The sequence below is a fragment of the Scomber japonicus genome, chromosome 2, assembly GCF_027409825.1.
Source record: "Scomber japonicus isolate fScoJap1 chromosome 2, fScoJap1.pri, whole genome shotgun sequence".
Taxonomy (NCBI): Eukaryota; Metazoa; Chordata; class Actinopteri; order Scombriformes; family Scombridae; genus Scomber; species Scomber japonicus.
Window position 1 is genome coordinate 39,682,597 of NC_070579.1, and position 24,087 is coordinate 39,706,683.

Consider the following 24,087-nt stretch of genomic DNA (forward strand, 5'->3'; position numbering starts at 1 on the left):
TATCAAAAGTCTATTCGGCATCCAGTGACAAAATTACCTCAGGCTGCTGTGTGGAATGGGTGGAATACATTACATTAAAGAGCCGCCTTAGGTTGAAAAAGGGCTGTCGGCCTGGAACAAAGGTTCGGGTCAGACGTGGTTACGCCCGGGCCGATGTTAATCTCTGAAGTTTGGGAATTGCTAGTTGACTATCGGAGCTGATGTGTGAGCATTCGACCTGCTTTCTCACTGTGCTCGTTTAGTTTTAAGCAAATTACTTACTACTTTATGGGTAGAAAGGTTATTATATTCCATTTGTAATAGGATGCGCTCTTTGTGTAGATCTGATGAGGCCTGTGTTGAGCACTTCTTATCGATGTCTGCCATAGCCTGCTCAATTTCCAAAAGGCGTTTATTGTGTTCTTTATTTTTATGTGCCGTGTATGATATTATCTGACCTCTAATCTATATTAGAAAAGCCCATGCTTTATGTGATTCCCACAAGGTGCAATGGGATATTTCTGGACAGTCATTAATTTCGAAGAAGAGGTCTATTTGTTCAGCAATAATTTTTTTAAATTCAGAGCAAACAACAGGGCGGGGTCAAGCTGCCACGTTCGTCGTGATCGGATGTTATCCGGGAAGTAAATGTCCAATTGTACAGGAGAATGATCTGACACTACAATACTATGGTATTGTGAGTTGGTAACATGCGGGAGGAGGTTATTATTGATCAGAAAGTAGTCTGTCCTTGAATAACTTTTGTGGACAGGTGAGAAAAAAGAAAATTGTTTCGCATCTGGATTCAGTTTCCTCCAGGGGTCAGAAAGATTGTACGAGTGCATGAAAGAATCAAGGACACCACCAGATTTGGACAGTTGGCTGCCCGGTTTGGGATTGGACCTGTCTAATTGTGGATGAAGCACACAGTTCAAGTCTCCAGCTATAATAAGCTGATGGGTGTTGACATTAGTTAAGGACGAAATTACTTTAGTAAAAAATTGAGGGTCATCCCAATTTGGGCCGTAGATATTAGAATACATATATTAGATACAAGAATAATGGGAGAGTTGTATAGCTTGCCAATTAATATGATAAATCTACCACTGGGATCTTGGATTGTTTTAGTATGACTGAATTGGACTCCCTTCCTAAAAAGAATTGCGACACCTCTTGAGTTGTGGTTAAAGTTGGAATGATAGACCTGGCCGATCCAACTGTTTCTCAACCTTGTATGATGGTTGACCTTCAGATGTGTCTCCTGCAGAAATATAATGTATGGGTTAAATGATCTCAAATGACAAAAAATCTTGTTACGTTTAACTGCATTGCCCATGCCTCTAATATTCCAGGAGATGAAAGAAGCAGAGCCAGGAGCTCTATGTATCTGTCTCTGTGATGTCATGTTACATTGAATTTGCAAAGATACATCATGTCCTCAAGCCCTTGGAGAAAATGGTTGGATCTAACAACGCAAACATACAGTGTAAACAAACTAAAAAAAAACTTCTGAAGAGTTGAAAACAGGTTAACAAAATACTCTTGGTGTCCATCCTTAAAGGCTATCAGCCCACCCAAGTAGGTTGCTCCATCACCAGCTGAGCATACCATCGAACAAGAACACTTGGTGTTAACTAAGCCCTACAAGAACTATGCATGAAAAGGGTTAGGGTTAGACAGTTAAAGACATAATGATCCTCTAAGATTAGGATTACTGAGTTAGTTACTTTAAGTAGCTGCCATACACAACAAAAAATAAAAGATAAAATAAATATATGAATAAAAAATAAAGTAAAATAAAATAAATATATTAAAAAATAAAAAGTAATAATAATAATGGTGATAATAACAGTAAATAAATAGAGGTAAATTGAGGATTATCCGTCCACTCGAGGTGAAGCCTGTGTAATGGTGCATTACTTAACAACAGAAGAAAGGAAAGGAAAGGGGAAAAAATAAATAAATAAGATAGAGAAGAAAAAAATAATAATAATAATAAATAATAAGGAAAAATTTAAATAAATACGTGAATGGATAAGTGAATAAATGAATGAAAAGTGTTACCAGGGTTAACAAACTACCTGCACATTATTGATTATTAATAATGGCTACTGTGCTCTGATTACAAATGAACCCCATGAAAATACTGGCGTATCTGGTTAATGTATCCTTTCAAGGTTGTCATGACTTAGTTTACCGTTAAGGTGAAAAGTAAATAAACTGTACATGACATTTTGTGGCATAACAGGTGTGTGACTGTGGGGTTTACAGTCCTTCAGTTACCTGCCTCCTCGGTTTGCAAGTGACCAACAATGTATTGCTTAGCTTCAGCAGGATTGTCAAATGATCTCTGTTCTCCATTTGGGCTAGTGATTTTCAGCGTCGCGGGATACAGCAGACCAAACCGGGTTTTGGGGCAGTGGCTCAGCAGCTCTCTCGCTTCCTTGAAGGCAGCCCAACGTTTCCTCACAGCAGCAGTGTAGTCTGGATATATGTAGATGGGCTTGTTGTTATGCTGGACCGGGCGTCGGCTTGACGCTCTTCTCAAGACATCCATCTTTTCTTGAAAATAGTGTAACTTAACCACGATCGGTAGCGGAGGATCCCCCTGCTTGGGTTTGGGTAACAGGCTTCTGTGGGCTCGGTCAAGTGTTGGGGTGTAGTCCAGACCCAGTGCATCTTGTAGCAGTTTAGCCACTGACCTTTCCATACAAATATCCCCGAGGCTTTCCTCCACTCCGATAATACGTAAATTGTCTCTGCACTGCCTTGACTCCAGATCTTCTGCCTTAGATGTTAACTGCTTGACTTGGGAAGACAGCGAGGTGAGCTGTGTCTCAAGTTCAATGACCCAGTCGGAGTAATGGTTAGCCCCGTCTTCCAGGCTACGTATCGATGTAGCGTGTAGCTTGAGCTCCTGGTTAGCCGTCTCCAGAGCTTCCCGTGCTTCAGAACGGACTGTGTTTATTTCTTGACGTAGCTCGTCGGAGAGGCTCTCTATTTTCGTGTTCAAGTCAGTCGCTAGTGTAGAGACTGTGTCTTCTATTTTAGACAAGACCGACCGTTCAGAGGCTTTGATAGCTTCCATTATGGAGGCGATGGCCAAGTTGTTCATGGGAGTTCCTGCCATGGGAGAGTCCGGGGCTGTAGCTGCTTTCTTGGGCCTTAGTTTACGTGGCATGCGCGTAGGCGTTAAACGGGTGAAAAAAGACAGACAAAAAAGAAAAAAACTGCAGCGACTGTATAGTGAAAGGTTTAGGATACGATTTGGTTAGTTATTTGATTGTTTTAGAGGATTAAATTTAACGAGATTGTAATTTTCATGCAGAACTCGAGGAAGATGCGTGTTTACATGTTGCTGCTCACGAGCACGCCCCCCCCCCCTTTTGTTTTTTTAATCCTATTTTGTTTTGATATGTTTTATTTATTTCATTTGTTTATTTAATTTATTTATCTATTTGTTTATTTCTTTATCTAGTTATTTTTCATCTGAGTCCATGTGTTTTCTATCTACTGTTGCTTTTTGCTGTGTAGGGAAGGGGGGGTGGGTGGGATCGGGGTGGGTTGTTGTGCTTGTCACTACAGACATCATCTGTCATGTCTGCAAAAATTCTATAAACAGATTGGAGAAAAAAAACAAATCTTTTTCTTGCATGAAGCCCAGTGTGTTGTATGCTGTGACGAAAGGTAATGTGACTTCTGTGTATCCTTTTCAACAGAAGGTGAGCAGAGGAGTTAAATCCTCCCTCCTCCTCTTCACCCTGGCCCAGACAGTTATCTCTGCCATTCTATGCTTCCTTCTCTACAGACAAAGACGCATCTTTGGACCATATGGTGTAAGACCCCTATACTTTCTTTCATTAAGCAAAGACTTAATTTTACATTTATTTATTTTTTCTATAGAGACAAGTATGTAGCACCTAAAATAATTTCATCAGTCTGTGACATGGTTTAGAGCCCAGAGATCCAGCATAGAATCCATACTGCAATTACTAATCTGTAAAAGAACTACCAGAGTAGACCACAGTATCACAATATTATTAACATACTTACAAAGCAGCAGTATGCTTTTGTCATGTGTTCAGTTGGTAACATTTTAACAACGCTCAATTCATGCATTTAACATGCATGAGTGCCAGGGGTGGATTGGCCATTGGGAGTACCGGGACTTTTCCCGGTGGGCCGATCAATAATGGGCCAATGGCTGCCCGTTTTTTATTTTTTGCTGCGCATGGTAACTCTCCAGACACAGCAGAGGCCCATTGGCTTGTCTGTCTAAAGAATACCTGGCCCAATGGCCCTATGCAGAGCAAGTGAGAGAAACAACAACACACCAGCACATGAAAAACAAAGCGAGAATTAAAAAAATGGAGAATGGGGGTAAAAAACGAAAAGGTGGAGCTGAAAAACGGAGAAAAGAAAAGCTCTCGCGACCGAAGGTGCAAAGAGCAATAAACTGTCAGAAATGTTTGCTGCGGGGGCCAGAGTGGCCAGAGCTAGCAGCAGGTTGAGGAAGACTCTCCACCATGTGGAAGTGGTGATACAGTCTAAAGCAGGTGTGAGCCTGCCAGCATGGTGTGATAAACACTCATTAAATGTTCAGAATGGTTACTAACTGTCTATGAACTTTACTTGACATAATAAACAGCAAACTCTGCATAGTGTGGTGTGTTACAACTAGGCCTAAATCTAGGTATCTAAAGTATTGGAAAACAATCATATTCATATATCCTGATTCATTGATTAGTTGATTTTATTAACCACTATTTTCATCAAAGGATGCCACATAATTGCAAATCTGCAAGTTTACAACTCACATGTTGCAATGTGATGTGGTTTGAGCATATTGCTATTTTCACAATTTTTGATCATTTCTACCTATAATGACTTCCCCCAAATCAGGTCAATAGAGTTTTAAGTTTTAAGTGTCAACATGCACCTTTCTTTGTGCCCACAGTCCAATTTGTTCATGAAGGACATTGATCTAACAACATAACACATATGTAGCCTATACTTTACATATTTTTTTCAGTCAGTGTTTATGGTTTATCGCTCGTTCAACAGTTTCACATGATACAGTTAAAACTAATTCAAGCCTATTCAAGTCTCCAGAATATAAGGGATATTGATCAGTATACTACTGTTATTAAGGGCTTGTGTGTTTAAATGTACATCAATGTGAGTTGGCACAGAATCTGCACGCGGATTGTAGTGGGCCGGTCTGGACCAAAAAGTCCAGGGCTGAATTTTTGTCCCAGTCCAGGCCTGATGAGTGCCATTGTATTATGGCCATTGCTGTGGTTCCAAAGTAAACCCAAGCTGATGTTCACAGTGTGTTATAGGAACATGGACCCAAGTGCAAGAAACTGTAGGCAGACAGGATTTAAAGCATAGCTATTTATTGTAACAGAAACTGTAGTTCAGGGACAGGCTAAATTAATGGACAATTAAATTAAAATATAATAATAATAATAATATCACTTTTCAAAACAATGTTACAAATCAAATCAAATCGAATGAGCAAAATTGATAGCTCTGATAAAATTACAGGCAGTTAAGATTATAAAATATCAAATCATAAAAAATAAAACCAATAATAGTCAAACCATGAAAATCAGGCTCCCAGGCCATCTATAAGATGGTCTGATTTTTAAGAAGAGATTTAAAATATGACCCGGCCCAGACAGAGATGGTCTGGTCCCCTTGGCAAAACAAGACTGAACTGAAAAGTGGGGACAGGTAACTAGGTAGGAGAACAGGCAAGGAACCGATCGTTTGGGAGAACAAATGGAACAAGGCAGGGCTGGTGAGACTGATTCAGGGTAGGTGTGGAGTACAGGAACACAGGATGGTAACATGGAGCAAAGAGACAGCCAAAACACAGATAACACAGTAAGACCAGACAGGACTGTGATGGTACTACCCCCAGCCATGTAGGCAAAACTTTTTGGCTTTTTATCATTTTGTTTACTGTTGCAATGATGACATATCAAATTATTTTAACCCAAACCACAATCTTTCCGTAAACCAAACCAACATTTTTTGTGCTTTAACCTAATTAAATGTTTTTTTGTCAAAACATAACCTAGTGGTTTTTGTGCCTAAACCTAACTGACTATGGCAGTTGCTCTGAATGTGTGCTAGTGCTGCGGATGGGTTTTTGTTAGATTTAGTTGAAAGCTTGATGTGTGTGTCTGTACGAGACGTCAGAGAGGTGTGAGTGCGTTGGTGCAAGGGGGTCCTTGTGCGCTGACAAATATATCTGTGTACGTAGAAACCCTGTGTAGTACAACCAAAACCACAAACTGCTCCCCACAGACATCAGGCTCTTACTGATGGTGACTTCTTTTCAAATCTACCCTGGTTTACACCTAAATTCCAACAATTCCCACCAATAATAGTCCAATAATACAAGCTAGTCCACATTTTGAGACAGCTGTCCCATCCCAAAGGCTCCTCAAAGTGAGTGTTCTCTTAGAGTATATATATATATATATATATATATATATATATATATATATATATATATATATATATATATGAGTTGCAGTCATCGTTGTGTTCTCATAAATGCCATCTCTCTCTCTTCCTCTCTTTTGCAGTCTCTCACGCAAGATGCTCCATCAACCCTCATATCACTCACACCTCCTGACCTGAACTGATCAATGCTTTGACCAAAAGTCAGGTAGATGATCTCTAAATATGACTGATCAGCTGTGATCAAGGTGGACTGATTAGCTTTTGTCAACATGGTTAATCATGTTTCACAGAAGTGAACAATTGGCTGATATTAACATGTAATTCAACTATCTGCGTGTACCTTTTAGCTATCCACTATGCTACCTGTGTGGGTCACCAGCTGAATGTGTGTGAAGACCTGAATATTAGATTGATTTCATCACTGCTATTATTAATTCATAAGCATTTTAATCACTTCCATTTTTTAACATTATTTTTGTTACTTCCACCCTTAAGGCCACTTTTTTAAAATGATGAATGGCAATTTTGTGTTGTGAATGATGAATGTAAGACGGAGAACATCGTAACTGTTTTAATCAAATCAAATTTAAATGAATCAATGAATTTTTATAATTTATCACTCTATTTTTCAATTCACATGCATTTGTGTTACTTCCACCCCTCTTACACACAATGGGCCTAATGCAAGAATATTTTTGTACTCTTATCTTACTTTTTTCCTGAGGTGGACTTTGTGCAATGTCAGATTCACCAAACACCCGTATTGCCTGGAAACAGTTGTGAATGAGCTGCACAAACATGATGAATCCCACCTATTCTAAATGATAGCACATTTCTGAGAATAGTAAATTAGCACATTTACACCCTCAAAATACCATATAAGGCCAGGCATCCAGCAAGTTGTAGAGAAACTCCATTCATTAAAATGGCACTAACAACTAAGAAGAGGAACTTTACGAGCTTGGTGATTGAGATACCGCTCTCAGAAATAGATCAATAGAAACACATTATTATTTAGTAGTGTACATGGTGAAATTAAAAGATCCTGAGACAGCCAAACACTGGGAATGAAATGGACCGTGCTGTGAATGCTGTCTCGCCTATTGTGTGCAATGTCACAAAAATAATAAAGAAATGGTTTGACATGAAACTGGATGCCAAAAAACATCTTGCAAGGGGAGTCATACCATAACTTCAATTATCAACATTTCAAATTAAAAGTATTTAACAAATAGTTTGCATTGTAGAAAAGTAACTGTGGACAAGTCATTTTATAGTTTCAACCGTTAATATTTATATTGTTAGCTGGCATTATGTCATGGTTTCAATTGCCAATTTAAATGACTGATAACTAACAAACTCTAAGGCTACGTTCACACCGCAGTTAAGAGTGACCTGAATCTGAAAAAAATGGGCAAGGTGCTGGAAAAGGACAATAATGTATTACTTCAGATGCAGGCCGCACAGCACCGACACGAAATGGCGATGATGACCTTTCTCGGCCAGCTCATCAAAGATGGACAGTCTCAACATGGTCCCCCAGTCCTTCCCAGCCAGCACTCTTCCTTTCCCCCAGGAGCATCACAGCAAGCACCAGTATTCCGTCCAGTCATGCCACCTTACCAGCAGGGGTCTCAAAACCAGCAGCACACTTATCTGCCGAGGATACCTCAGCATACCCTGGCAGCCCCTGCAAGTGTGAATGCTCAAACCTCTTATTTGGGAGACCTCCTAGACAACCAACTTTTTACTCATGATAGCCAAATATAGGTCAGCCAAATATAATATGTTCAAGAATACATTTTTTTCAAGTATTTTTTTTTTTTGATTTTACAAATGACATATTTTGTTTACAGAACAGTAGTTAAACTTTGAAAGCACTTTAATAAAGACAAGATAATTTTAAAAAAGCTTGTCTGTTCCTCTTTTCTTCTCAAGTGCATATTTGTAAAAGGTTAAAATAATGGGGGAACATATGAACATATTTACATGACTGAAGTCCGAGTTAGACACTTCACAGAAATAACGTGTAAGTGCTTCCCTCACTCTCTGTGGCCCGGCAAGATTGTCAGTGCTGTCATTGGACTCCATTGGTTCTGTTTCTGCTGCATCCTCCTGGTTGTGGAAGTCCTGGTCTTCACAAGTGTCTCCTAGACCTCACATATGTTGTGCAGCACACAGCAACCTGTAAAGGTTTCACAGTAAAAAAAAGCGCTACTTGGATTAAAAAAGGCTCTGACTAGACAGGTGTTCTTCAGTAAAGTACGTTAATTGATATGAAACAAAAACCAACGAGGTCTTGCTGTTTGTGACAAGACAAGACAGACCTACGCGTATCAACCAAAGTCTTAACCCTAACCGTTCTCTACCTCCTCTCCCTCTCTACCTCCTCCTGTCCCTCTTTACCTCCTCCTCTGCTGGCTCCTATATTCTAAGAATAAGAAAGACTAAAGAAAAGAATGACATACATACACAGTAAGTTATCAGTAGGTACCCGTGATGACATAAGGCACATTCATGATGTCCACATCCAGCTGCTTGCTCAAGCACCGCCATCTGCTCTTAAGTCTTCCGAATGAAGACTCGATCGTCATTCTGGCTCTACTAACACAGTAGTTAAATGTACATCAATGTGAGTTGGTCCAGAGTTGGTCCTCTGACAGCCCACCCTCTGGGTATCCCTTCATGATCCAACTACACAGAGGATAGGCCGGATCACCGAAAAGCATGATGGGCACTGCTGTGCCACAAATTATTTCAGTGTCCTGAGGTGATAGAAAAATATGGCAGGTAAATGATTATTTTGGAAATCAATGCCTACTGTGACCAATAAACAGCATTAACACTTACTTGTGGAAAGAGAGTTCCCCCCTCACCTCTTCTGTAACTGTCAGAGTTCCGCAACACCCTGCAGTCGTGAACACTCCCTGGATATCCCACATTGATGTTTGTGAACCTGTGGCAACGATAAAGTATCATGGATAGAGAAAGATGTAATAAAAATAACAACAATGATAATAATGATCATAGTAATAATAATTACTTGAATTCATATAGTCTGCTGCAAACTACAGATGGATATTAATGACAGTAATAGGCTACCAAAATGCTTTATTAGGCTATGTTTTCATGCAAAAACTCAAAATCAAACCAAGAATATTTGTCTTATTTCTAGTCAAAACAAATCTAATTACGTAAGATTCATCACCTAAAAATGTACTTGTTTTTCTCTTGAAATAAGTAGACAAATTTGAAACAAGTAGCCTATTGTCTGAAAACAAGTACTTTTTTAGGGGATGTATCTTAAGTGTAAATAGATTTGTTTGGACTAGAAATTAGACATTTTCACTAGAAATAAGACAAATATTCTTGGTAAGATTCAGATTTTTTTGCAGTGTTGATGTGCCAACAGTGATGAGCATGGACCTTTTTCAAAGGTAGCTATAAACATAGCATTTTTTCAGATTAGCATCCTCTACTCAGTACAACAATAACTGTTACCTGAACTGATGATCACACACGCTTGAAGGATAACCGAATGCCACCCTTTTCGGTTGAAGTATTCTGTGTGGTTGTGTTGGGGTGCTATCACCGGGATGTGCGTCCCATCAATGCTTCCTCCGCAGCCAGGGTAGCCCCATCGTGTTAAGAAGCCCCGGATGATGTGCTGCAGGTGATCTCCCACAGGAAGCTTGATGTACTCTTTTTGCAGAGTGGTCAAGGCAGTACACACCTCATGGACGATCACGCATACTGTTGCCTTACCGATGCCAAAAAGGTGCACAGTGCGGTAGCCTGACCCTGTGGCTAGCCACCACACGGCAACTGCCACACGTTTCTCCACCGGTATTGCCTGCCTGAAGTGCATGTCCAGACGTGTGAGCCTTGGTCGTGGGCGATCAGTCAGCATATCAAACGTTGCTTGGCACATTCTGAAGTTAGCAAGCCATTGGTCTTCATCAAAACTGCAGAGGACTACATTTTCCCACCAATCGTAGCTCTTTGGGTAGCACCACACTTGACGCTGCACAGTAACGCCTGCAGTGAGTGCAGCATGAAGCGCTTCTGTATATAGGCTGTTGTATACTACTAGGAGACCAGCCTCCTCCAGCGTTGAAGTTGTCTAGTGCGTCTAAGTTGTTCTACCTCGACTACACAGTGATAAGGCCAATAAAGTTAGGTGCCCGGCCTCCATCACCTTCCTGTCTGGTTTGTTGCTATGGGTTTGCCCTCGCTGTCGCAATTATATGACATCGCGCAATACGCGCTAGATGACGCCTCAGCTCCGATGGCGTTGCCACAGCAACCTGTCAGAATGGTCATTAATGTGGCCCAGTCTGAACAGTGCCAAATCTGATTTGGACACTTGCTAAAAACAGTGTGGACAGTCAGTCCTAAAAGTCGGATATGAGAAGGAATTAGATTTGAATCAGATTTGCCTGCAGTGTGAACGCTGCCTTAGCCATGTCTTTCACAGTTCTGTCCTTCAGGGAAACACCCAGGGTAAAGGCTACCATAGTGTTTCAGAAATGTTCAATGGTAATGGCGTCACAGGTATTGCGGCCCCCACTCCGTGAGGAAGTTGTGTGCAGACATAGCAGCTGTCATTTGTAATCCTTTTGGCTGTCGATAGTACTACAGCGTACCAAGAATTTTCCTCAGGCTTCAGTAAGAGGGCTCCAGACCCTCTTCTCTCAACATCATCTGAGGAGCCTTCAGATGAAGAGCTGGTCAAGGCAGTAGTTGACACAGAAGAGTGTAAGTAGCAAAAATAAAGTGTCAGATATGGAATATTGTTTTTTAAAGCCTCCCAAGTACAAGCCGCTCTCTCTCCGGCAGCATCCACCTCCTGCCATTGCCACCACCACCACCACCACCACCACAGCAAACAGTAAATGTTACCTGTCAGTTCTCAGAGGTCAGTGCGGTCCTCACCCATGAAGTCATTTCCTAAGATATTAAAGCACTTTGTATGTTTCTCTTGTTCTCCCTCCAGCTACTGCCTGTGTCCTGTAATGGAAAATGTATGTTAACTCTAACTTCGTCAAAAAGAGAATCACAAGATACACTTTCTGCTTGTCATGAAAATTGTTTTTCTCACTCTGTATGCAACCAAACTGCAGAACTGTATGCCCTGTTCTATCTCTGCAACTATGTATCTCCTGCTTTCATTGCCAGTGTTATGACTGGTCATATTTTTGTTTTGGTCTGTTTGTGTGCCCTGTGTTTCTTTTGGTTCTTTTCTTAACAGGCATATAGCTGTGTGCCGTCGCGATGCTGTGATTGGTTGACGAGGTTTGCATCCTGGCCTGCGATTGGCTGCAGCTAGGAGGGGCCAGTTATAAAAGTCTGGTGGCAGCGGGCAGCAGGCAAATCCCCGTCCTCCTCCTCTCCCAACCGGCCACACTTTTGTGTCTGTCTTGGTTTCTTTGAAAGTAGATATGGGTTGTATCGTTTATATTAAGAAGTAAGGGTGGACTGCCAGTTTTGGTTAATCTTGTTTTCTCCTGTTTATTTAGCCAGGGAGTTAAGTTCTTGTCATTTGTTTTCTTAGAGTAAGTATCTTAATTTTTAGATAGGATTGTTTTATTTGTTATTTTGGCCTTGGTCCACCCTGAAGTTTGATTTTGTATTCTATTTATATCTATACATTCATTTATTAATTTGTGTAAATACATTTTCTTTATACACAACTAAGTTCGCCTGTGGCTATTTGGGAATGGAGGAACATGGGGCCAAATGTATGCCTAGACTGGGGCGTAACATGAATTGGGGGCTTGTCCGTCTTGTTGCATTTTCGTTTTTCTGGGTAAGTTCGGTGAGTATATTTCTGGTTGGCAGTTTTTTTAGGTGTGGGGGGAATCATGGAGTTTTCACTGGATGATTTTGTGGACAGTCCATCTTTGGCTAAAATTGAGAAATGCAAAAAAGCAGATCTATTGATTGTGGCAAATTATTATAAAATGCAGGTACAATACAGTGCCAAGAAAGCAGAGCTCAAACAGTTGCTGTGTGCAGAGTTGGTGGAGCAGGGCGTCCTACCTAAATCAGATGCTGCTGCTGTTGCGGATGACACGGCGAGTGACGCACCAATGGCAGAGGTGAAAGTGGCAGAGGCTGCTGGCATGCTCGCTGCTGGTGTGGCGCTTGAGCCAGCTACAGATCCTCTCATGGGTAACATGACCACAGAGGATCTCCGCATAGCCCTCCAAATAAAGGAGGTAGAGATCAAAAACAAGCAGCTAGAGGTGCAAGCCATGCATCTGCGCATTAGGGCTCTTGAGCTAGAGAAAGGAGCCCCTGTAGCCTCTACCCCGGTGTCTCCTCTTGGCCGCAGCTCTGTTTCTGCTCCTGCTTTTGACATTAGTAAGCGCATTGCTTTAGTCCCTCCATTTCGTGAGTCCGAGGTCAACTCGTATTTCAGCGCTTTCAAGCGAATAGCTGCCGCCCTGAGTTGGCCCAAAGAGTTCTGGTCCCTTCTCCTCCAGTGTAAATTAGTTGGGAAAGCTCAAGAAATCTGTGCCAGTCTGTCTATTGAGGATAATCTTGATTATAAAATCTTGAGAAAGACTGTGTGGCAGGCCTACGAGCTGGTCCCCAAAGCATATCGACAGAAATTTAGAAATAGTGAGAAAACTGCTAACCAGACATATGTTGAGTTTGTGCGTGACAAGAGCCTGTTGTTTGATAAGTGGTCCCAAGCATGTACAGATGAAGCCATTTCAAAGTTCCCGTGTTTCCTTGATGGCTCCTTGACTGGTCCTTGACCGGTCCTTGGCTGGCCGATAATGGAAGCAGGGGGATAATGCGATCCCCCAGCGATGACGTCGTCAATGAGGCCCCGACTGGAAACGCCCCTTGTTGCCTGAGTGAAAACCAGCTGCAATGCCTCATTTGTCCACGGGGAGGAGCAGTGTGTTTAGACCCACTGCTCATAGAAAAGATTAGGCTGTCCAACGATTAAGAAAATTAACTGGATTTATCACATTACAACCCTGTGATTAAACCTGATTAAAATACTAAGCTAAATATTATATACACTTATATTACTTGTTAGGGCCCAAGCACTACAGTGCGAAGGCCCTATTGTAATCGTACCGATTACTATTATTATTATTATTCGTCTCCCACAACGAACGCCTTTTTGCCCCCCTAAACGTGCCAGAAAAGACACCAAAATGTGCAATCATGTCTGACCCGGCGAAAAATTTGATATTTTAAGGATCATGAAAATGGGCGAGAAAAAAATGGCTCAATAGCGCCACCGAGAAATTTTATAAAAGCGAGCCCCACCACTGAGATTGTCTTAGACAAACGAAATTCTGTACACATATGTATCATGTAAAGACGCACAAAAAAGTCTCTTGGACCCATATCCTCTCTCCAACAGGAAGTCGGCCATTTTGTATCGAATATGCGTTTCTGCTGTCATTTTGGCATTTTCCAGATGAAAAGTTATCAAAAACTTTCTGATTAGGGATCCGGTTTGGCCGTGGCGGCGCCGACAATTTCCTTCACCATTCGATCCTTCGCCATGAAATTTCAAACCCTCATAACTTGACTCCACATGGTCTGAGCTTTTCCAAATTTAATATGCTTGTTCAGTGTCCCGGTCTGAACACATGTATAGTCTCATATTTAGTGACAGTTATAGCGCCACCTACTGGTAACAGGAAGTCACTTGCTGCAGTCTTTCACTGATTACTCCCATAATCTTAAGTATTTATACCTGAAATTAACTCAGCTGAGACATAAGACCTTGGTGATGCTACATTCTGCAACTCATGACCCATCCTCAAATACCGTTGCCATGACAACACATTCAACGCCATGAAAATACGATTACAGTTTTCAGGGGCAAAGGATGCCTCCACGGTAACGAAACTCAACACACACGTCTGGAGTGGGGTCATTTAACATCCTATATACTTCAATGGGATTGACGTGACTAAACGGCTCAATAGCACCCCCTTGAATATTTCAAAATTGAACCTCAGCCTTCCCGATTGACATAGAAGAATGAAATTCGGTAGGTTTATGTATCATCTCCAGACGCACAAAACGCCATTTGGACCCATACCCTAAGTCCAACAGGAAGTCGGCCATCTTGGGAAAAATGCTATATTTTAATGAGTTTTTTGGTCATTTCCAGGCCTCATATTTGAACAAACTAGTCCTAGAGATTCCATCCCATCCACTTCAAATTCACACACAATCATCTTGAGACATTGGAGATGACAAGTTATCAAAAGCTTTTTTATGACTTCTTCCTGTTGGGCGTGGCTGTGCAAACAATTTCGATGCTTCGCCATAAAGCAGGAAGTCGTTATAATTCCTACAGACATTGTCCCACCTACACCAAATTGATCACACATGTAGAGGGTCCCGCCCTGAACACATCTATGCATCAATACTGCTTCATATACACAGCACCACCTACTGGACACAGGAAGTCAGCCTCATATGACAAACATTATCCGATTTACATGAAATTTACAGGATGTGTTCGCCACATCACACACTGCAACATGACATATAATTGGTGGGTGATCTCTAGCGCCACCTAGTGGACACATGCAATATGACTTAGCCCCGTCACACAACATTCATTACAAGCCCGGGTGCCAAGACGTGTACGTGCCCGCTGTGTCTGCCGTGTGACTGCAGCATGCACCGGCATGCGCGTACAGGGCGGTGCGTGGGGGAGCTTGGGCCCGATCATCGCTGCTTGCAGCTTTAATTTTACTTCTATTCTTCTGTATAAAGTCGCCTAATGAAGGGTACAATATAGTTAATCCATTAGAAAGTAAGTATGCAATTGAAGCTGCCGTACATCTGACAGGACACCGTCTGTCACAGGAAACACTGGCGGACACTTAATAATTCCTCTGACTGATCACTGATCACTGTCAAACCAAGAAATAGCACATGAGACAAACCCAGTCTAGTGATTTAAAACAGGACACGCTATTTAATACGTAGTGTTAATATTATATGGGTTCCCAATCCGACCATTTTTTTTGTGTATTATTTTATCATTATTAAGGCAAAATAACACAATTTATGTCCATCAACATTATACTGAATAGGCTATAGGCTTAATATTAGTTTACATCCAACGTGCTGCGTGGACTTTATTACATCTGCTGCATCGCTGCTACCACAATTATGAAATGCTAAGTTTCTACAGTCTGTGACTGTGACCCTCATAAAAGTAATATTTTACAAATCTGCATTATATAAACTAACGAAATTCGTTAAAGCAAGTCATTTGGCGACTTCTAAGTCATTCAGTTAAACTAAGTCTGTTCAGCTGCTGCTGGAGAGGCTGAGAGCGTGAATGAAATCAGTGCGTCTTTTTTACACAAGTATCTGTAGTAGGCTACTGCATGACTCAGGCATGACTCAGAAGAACATGCTTGTACTTTTTAATCATAGTGCGTTGTGTTAATTGATCGGCTGTGTTGTGTGTTATCGGCGCAGCACGTGTTATGTTTTCGCGCAATGTTTGTGTCGGAGGCAACCGTGCTTGAGTACACTTGGGTTTTGAGGTAATGTGAGTGCGGGCCAGCGGGGGGCATTCGCTTTGAAAGACAATGGGACAGCACTGTAACCATCCCCCTCAACCCATCACCTTCGAGCTGAACACCTCCCCCACCGAAAATCAAGATCAAGACACTGTTTGTGCCCCCACTATATCCAGCACATATGCCACTGTATGTGTGGTTGAGTTTTCAGTTTTACATCTTTTCAAAGTGAGTGAGGGGTGTAGTTGTAGATGTGTGTAGTGCCCCCACTATGTCCAGCACATATGTGTGGTTGAGTTTTCAGTTTTACACCAATAGTTAATTAATTAACTAGTTAGTTACTGTAATAATAATAATGAATCTGAATTTAAACTCAATTTGTCTGACTTATATTTATCTTTTTCATTTAATTAATGCTCATTAAACTCTGTCTGGCCCATATCTGTCGCGGCATCTGAGCGCTCTTTCTCAGCCTTGCGCGGTCTGAAAACCTGGCTGCAGCACCATGAAACAGGAGCGATTTGACTATTATGAAAGCTCACAGTGACCCCTCTCAGAAAATAGTTCCGACGTCCATGAACACTATTCTGATTCTGAATCTCTGTGCGTGATTTGTGTGACAATGGAACCAAATGGCCCATTAAGCCCAAACAAAAGGTTGAGCAATGATAATGCTAATAAGGTGGCTGGCCTTACCTGGCTTAAAGCACTGAATAGACCAGGGTTGGCTGGCACAAATGTACTGTATAATTGCACATAATCAAATACAGTCCTGTGGTCCGTTTTTGTCATTTTGTATTGTTTATCTGAGCCTAAAAGTAAAATACGAAAGAAGTCACGTGACCGACGCGTGGGATGTAGGACGCTTCCTTCGCAGCTACGCAGTGTCCCCCCAATTTTCACTCTATTTGCATGCCAAAAAAATTTTTTTTTTTCTTTTCGGTCGGTTTCGCTGTGTTTATTTCACTTTTACACAGCACAATGGCGACGAGTTCAAGGAAAGCAGCCGGCAAACAGCCAGTTACAGTCCCTTCTTCCGACAACGGAGAGCTAGCTAATGTGGTTAAGCTAGCGGTGGCAGAGGCTATTAAGGAAGCTATCCCTACACTCGTACAAGATGTGGTGGCACAGCTGACGAGCAAAACGCAGGAGTTGGTAGAAGCTCAAGTCGCTGTACTTCGGAGCGAGACGGTGACCATGCGAACAGACATTTTGGAGTGTAAGGATTGTATGGAGAAAGACGGGAACTGTTTGGCGGAGGTGGACAGCCGTCTTTCGGCATCTGTTAAAAAGTTTTCTGCACAGCATGACCGACTGGAGGAGAAAATTGCGGACATGGAGGATAGGTCTCGCAGGGACAACATTCGTGTGCATGGAGTCCCTGAAACTGCAGAGACATTGCATCTTCTAAACTACATGTCAGATGCTTTTTCACGGTGGTTTCCAGATTTGGGCTCTGTGGAAATAATGCGGGCGCACCGCTTAGGAGCCCCCAAACGAGACGCGAACGGCAAATCCATCCCGCGCGTTGTCATCATGAAGCTTCTGCGTTTCACTGACAGAGACAAGATCATCAAAGCCGCGCGGAGTGCTCCCATGGAAATTGAGGGCAAGACCCTCCGCTTTACCCCTGACTATAGCCCGTTTACTTTCAATCCCACATCTAAACAGTTTACTTTTTATTGAGCAAGACATCGTAATTACTCTAGAATAGATTATATACTGGCTTCACCTGCATCTTTCTCAGAGATACATGATGTTTTAATCAAACCCTGCTCTTTATCTGATCATAGCATTGTTGTAGCACGTTTCACACTTCAGGGTACGCCGGCCAGAGCACCACGGTGGCGGTTTAATACTTCTCTTCTGAAGAATGAAGACTTCATGAATTCTCTCAGAGAGAAGCTACATATCTTTATAAATCTTAATATAGGATCTGTGGAGGGTCCCAGATCTGTGTGGGATGCGATTAAGGGCTGTATTAGAGACTCCTCTATCAGTTATTCTTCTCATTTAAATAAAAACAGAATTAAGAAAATAACTGAGTTGGAAACTATTCTCGCCCAACTAGAGGCCCTACAACAGGCGTCACACTCAGAGTGCGACAACAAAGGATAGCCATAACGAGGACTGAACTGAATTCTTTGTTAAGACGTAGGGCAGAGTTTTTAATGCATAGAACCAGAAGGGCATACTACTTTAATGGGGCCAGGCCTAGTCACCTTTTATCTTTGAGACTGAAAAACAACGAGAAATATTCAAATATTGTGGCCATAAAAACTCCAACTGGTACTTTGACCAAACCTCACGAAATTAATTCTGAATTTAAGACTTTCTATTCCACTTTGTATGAATCTGAAATTTCACCTGACCCTGACATGTATGCCTGTTTCTTTCAGGGGTTAGATCTGCCTTCCCTATCTAATGATGTAGCTGAGTTGCTCAATGCCCCTATGTCCTTAGAAGAGCTAAGGGTGGCTCTTGTTAATATGAAGAAGGGAAAGTCATCAGGTTGGGATGGAATTCCCCCAGAGTTATATCTCGCCTTCTGGGATGTATTGGGAAAACCACTCCTGGAAATGATAAATACAGCAATTGATAAGGGTGCATTCAATGCAGGTGTCAACACAGCCATAATCTCTGTACTTCCAAAACCTATAATAACCTAATAAAGACTTATCTCTATGTGGTAACTATAGACCCCTTTCTCTTTTGAATAGTGATGTTAAATTATATGCTAAAGTACTTGCAACCCGACTGGAAGTAAATCTTACAAATTTGATTCATAATGATCAGACTGGCTTTATTAAGACTCGTCAAGCATCAGATAACATGCGCCGTCTATTACACGTTATCCATTCAGCTAGTAGCATCGATTCCCCTTGCTCAGTTCTCTCACTGGATGCTGAAAAAGCCTTTGACTGGCTGGAATGGGCTTATCTTTGGACTACTTTGGATAAATTTAATTTGGGTAAACAATTTATTAATATGGTCAAAGTCTTATATGCTAGTCCCTCGGCAATGGTCTGCACAGGCAATGTCTGCTCAGCCCAATTTTCAATATGCAGGGGTACCCGCCAAGGGTGTCCTCTCTCACCCCTCCTATTCGCACTTTCCCTCGAACCTCTAGCTCAAAAAGTCAGACAACATCCCCTGGTGCATCCTATCATGTTCTGTAATACAGAACACCGAATTTCGTTATATGCTGACGATATCCTCCTTTATATAGGTGACTCGGGCTCCTCAGTACCACACTTGCTTGCCACGTTTGATTCATTTGGTTCAATATCTGGATATAAAATTAACTGCTCAAAATCTTCATTAATGCACTTAAACTCAGTTATATCTCAAGTTCCCCTGCCCACACACATACCTGTCGTTAAGACCTTTAAATATCTCGGTGTCGACATTTTTCCCTCCACGCCTTCAATTGCTTTAAGAAATTTTAAAGGTATTTATGATCGGATAGAGGCAGATTTTGAACGTTGGTCGAAACTGCTTCTCTCTTTTCAAGCCCGCATATCAATAGTTAAAATGGATGTACTTCCCCGTGTCAATTTTTATTCATCAATGATTCCCCTTGCCCCCCCCCCCCCTTAGGATACTGGGAGAAACTTTCTCATTTCATTTGGAAAGGGAAAAGACCTCGTTTGAAATTTGCAACTTTGCAGCGTGATAAATCACAGGTAGGGCTGGCCCTACCAAATTTTAAGGTGTACTTTTGGTCCTATGTGCTATGTCCCCTTGCTGTCTGGTTCAATCCTGAAGCCTCTTTGAGCTCTTGGAGACCGATAGAGGAGAATCTCTCACAGCCTCATAGATTGCAAGATCTGGTTTACTCTAACATGCCATTGAAGAAAGCAAAGTTGCGTCTAGGCCCTCTAATTACACACCTTCTTACAACTTTCCATACAGTGATGAAATATATGCGTGTAGATCTCAAGTGGCACAACCATTCACCGATATTTAACAACTTCTTACTTTTGACTGGCAACTTACCTTTCTCATTCCTAAGTTGGAAGATGAAAGGAGTCAACATTCTGGAAGATTTATATGATAGCAATGGCCTGCGATCCTTTAATGATTTGAAAACTCAATATGGCTTGCCTGGTTCATCATATTTTTTTTATCTGCAATTAGGATCAGCCATGAAGGCCTATGGTGTGCCATGGGGGTCTGCACTTCTTATGCATCCTCTTCACAAAGTGCTAGCCCCACCTGGATCCCTGCAAGGGATTGTCTCTAAACTATATAAGATTATCTCCATACCTCATAAGACCTTACCATTAGAAGTCATATGGCAAAGGGACCTAACAGATGCAAATGCTGAAGTGATTTGTTGGGACACGGTGTGGACAAATCTGTTCAATACATCTAAAAATCCCAACCATCACCTGATACATTATAAATTTGCTCATAGAATGTACCTCACCCCTAGAAGGCGTCACTTGATGAAGATCATTGATTCCCCTTTTGTGATCAATTGTGATCTTTGCCCTCTCAATGTCCAACATTTAAACATGTATATTGGGACTGTCCTGGGGTGGGTAGATTTTGGAAACAGACATCTTAACTTTAAATGGAATGCTTGGAATTACAATCCCATTGTTACCCCAAGTGTTTCTGCTCAATGATGATTCTTCCCTGAATCTGTCTTTGCAACAGAGACGCCTTCTATTTGCTGGCCTCACTGCAGCCAAGAAAATGTTAGCTTTGAGGTGGCAACCACCGCATGACTTAGCTTGGCAGCAGTGGGCCAACTCATTTCTTGATATTGTACTGATGGAGTGGTCAGTAGCTCGATTACATGGGGCCAGTCTTAAAACACTTAAAATGTGGGAGGAGGCTTATAGTTTAGTTAAAGAGATGGTGCAGCGTGACCGGCATTAATTCTTACTCTATTTTAGGGGTAAGCCCATTCAGATATTATAGCTCTGATTGAGGATAACCTGTTGCTTTTCTCTGACCACCCCAGTCAAACATCTGTCCTGTACCACGATATTGACGTGGAGGGCCACAAACCCATCAAGCAACATGCATACAAAGTAAATCCGACAAAACGGGCTATGATGCAGCAGGAGGTGGGTTATTTGGTTGAGCATGGATTAGCTGTTCCCAGTAATAGTGCGTGGAGCTCACCCTGTGTCCTGGTTCCAAAATCTGATAACACCCCTCGTTTTTGTAATGACTACAGAAAGGTAAATTCAGTTACCAAACCCGACTCTTTTCCGCTCCCCAGGATGGAGGATTGCATAGATCAGTGGTCTCCAACCTTTTAAGCCCAAGATCCCTGAACTCCACCTTGGTGAAAGGCAAGATCTACCTATTGAAGCGTTGAAAGAAAAAGACAGCCCAGATTGTACTTCCAACTTGATGCCTTTTATTTAGGCTAATTGTATTTGAATTACATGAAATGGCCCAACATTTAAATGATTGCAACCAAGAAAACACTGTAACAAGCATATCAAACTGGCCATAGCTGTCTTGCTTTGAGACAAGCTGAAGCTTCATTCAAGTCACATTAATATCAGCATTTTAGAAAATAGAACTGTAATGCTAACACAATTCTTCAAGTATAGCTTTATGTCCAACACAAAAAATAAAAGGTGTGGCCCACTTCCTTTAATATGAGGTAATTATTTTGTTCATAGAAGGCACACACACACACACACACAAAACACACTAGCAGTGAGCAGATCACATGTAGTGTTATGCTTATCCACTCAAGCTTCATGCAAGTTACATAACATCAGCATTTTAGAAAATAAAACTAATGCTAAGTTTATTGTCTGTGACTGTGACCCTCATAAAAGTCATATTTTACAAATCTGCATTATATAAACTAATGAAATTTGTTAAAGGAAGTCATTTGGCGACTTCTAAGTCATAAAACTAAGTCTTACTTTTACTGGAGTAATCTACCTCGTTCGCACCTGTCATTGTAAGGTAAAACTTACCTACTGAGCGAACTCTCCCGTTCTCTCCTATGAACGAGTCGGACAACAACGTGTATCAAACATGAAGCAAAGTGAAAAAATAATAAAGTACGTAACAGCCGCATCATATGCTTTTCTTTGAGTATTTTCCATGTTGATGAGAGTGAGTACAAATGACTGATTTACAATAATAAAGTGCGCTTGATTTATCACACAATTTCATTGGACCTCTGTGAACTACTCATCAATTTTATTGGTCTACTGTTAAAAGGCAAAATGTTTTGGGCGCCACGAAAAAAAACAAAAACATGCATTAGCCGCACCGTAGTAAAAGCCGCAGTGTTCAAAGTATGGGAAAAAAGTAGCGGCTTATAGTCCGGAATTTACGGTAATCATTTTCTTTCTCTTGATTGGGCTATGGAGGCCTTTAACATTGTAACTTATTACCTTAAGATAACTCAAAAGCAGGATCAGATGTAATGGAAAGAAATTGGAAGAAAGAGTAAAATAATTTCAATAGAGAGCCCAACTCACCATGTTCCAAGCCATGACTGAGATGGCATGAGCATGGCCTCAACGGCAACAACCTCTCCTGTGTGGTGAATGAACAAAGGGGTGAAGTGTAATGGAAAATGTATGTAAACTCTAACTTTGTCAAAAAGAGAATCACAATATACACTTTGTGCCATCTGTCATGAAAATTGTTTTTCTAACTCTGTATGCAACCAAACTGCAGAACTGTATGCCCTGTTCTACCTCTGCAACTATGTATCTCCTGCTTTCATTGCCAGTAACTTGTTTTTTAGTGTTTGCCAACCAAGCTATCCATTCCATCAGCTTGAGATGATCATGCGCTGTCCTGCACTGATTGGTTGACTTCTCCCTGTCGCACCAAGCAAAAAAAGAATAATGGGTTGATTCTTAGAGCGGGTCTGTCGCTAACATGCCCCCAGCCTTTGTGCACAGGTGCTCTGACAAAGGCTGGGCTGTACAGGACCATCCGGAGGGTCCTGGACTTCAACGGCTGGTATCTCATGGGCACTGAGAGCCTGGAGTGCCGTTGATGCTGTACAGTTTCCAGCTGTACTCACATACAAGTAAGATAGACTTCTTATTGTTGTATACGTATCAGTGTTTGTTGTGATAAATGTGTACATAATTCTTGTGTTGTGTTTCTGCAGGCTGTCCTGTGACCTGAGGGTGGTTGGACAGCTGAAGTCCCGCATTCTGGGCAACAGTGCGAATCACCTGTGCAACACCCAGCGGGAGCAGCACTCAGATGCTTGGATGTGGAGAGTCATCCACTACCTCAGTGTTTGCGAGTTCCAGTTCCTGGCGGCAGTTTCCACCACCGCCCCAAATCTCCCCTCTGCCATCACCCATCTGGCTGCTGACCACATTCGAGTATGATGTCCTGACAAGGCTGGATGAGTTCAAGGCCAGGATTACGTCAACCTTTGGATCCATCTTAAAGATGGATTCGACCAAGACGGCAAGTTGTGTCTCACAATTTCATATTTTACACCACAGTTGTGTCTGTCTGTGTGCACTGACATTAACATTTGAAATCTCTCTCTTCCCCTCTCTCTTTCTCTCTTTCCCCCTGCCAGGTGATGAAGAAGCTTGTGGGTGCTGTCTCCGTCACGGCCTCCTGAGTTACCAGTGTCATGGGCAGGTGCTCATGATTGTCCTCATATGCTTCGAGGGCTCTGAGGGCATCCAGCTGGAGGGGAGGCACGGGATGGTCAGTCTGACTGATGCCGAGGTGATCCAGAGGATCTCCAAGGAGGAGTGGCGGCTCCACTGTCGTCGCAGGACACATGAGACCGAGGAGTCGACGCCCCTCATGCAGGACCTGCTTGACACCTTCAGCGGCCCGGCAGGACACAACAGCCTGGGCATCCTGTTGCTCGACGATCACCGCATCCCAGACATTTGGAGTACGCAGAGGTGCCATCTCAGCTGCATCCAGGACCCACGGACGTGCAGCTGTACACTCAGACCGGCAGGCTGACCAAGGACGGAGTCATCCTGCTAGTTTATCGCTGAGCCAGGGGCACCACGTCTTTGGACTACTTCCACCACCACCTCGACTGGTTCATCCCAGGTATCAGATCGTGTGTCATGGCTTGTGATAAAAAAAAATTCTGTATTCTTACAGGAAT

The 24,087-nt window shown here is 42.0% G+C and overlaps 1 protein-coding gene across 1 annotated transcript in view; it reads left to right on the forward strand.

Annotated features, from left to right (window-relative positions):
• tmem176 (transmembrane protein 176) overlaps positions 1 to 8,509 on the forward strand; it is a 39,751-nt gene extending 31,242 nt beyond the window's left edge. Inside the window, exons 5-6 of the mRNA XM_053330520.1 lie at positions 3,699 to 3,815; positions 6,582 to 8,509. Of these exons, the coding sequence (XP_053186495.1) occupies positions 3,699 to 3,815; positions 6,582 to 6,641 (177 nt within the window). The 3' untranslated portion in view covers positions 6,642 to 8,509. The remainder of the gene's footprint in view (positions 1 to 3,698; positions 3,816 to 6,581) is intronic.
• Positions 8,510 to 24,087: the final 15,578 nt, after the last annotated feature.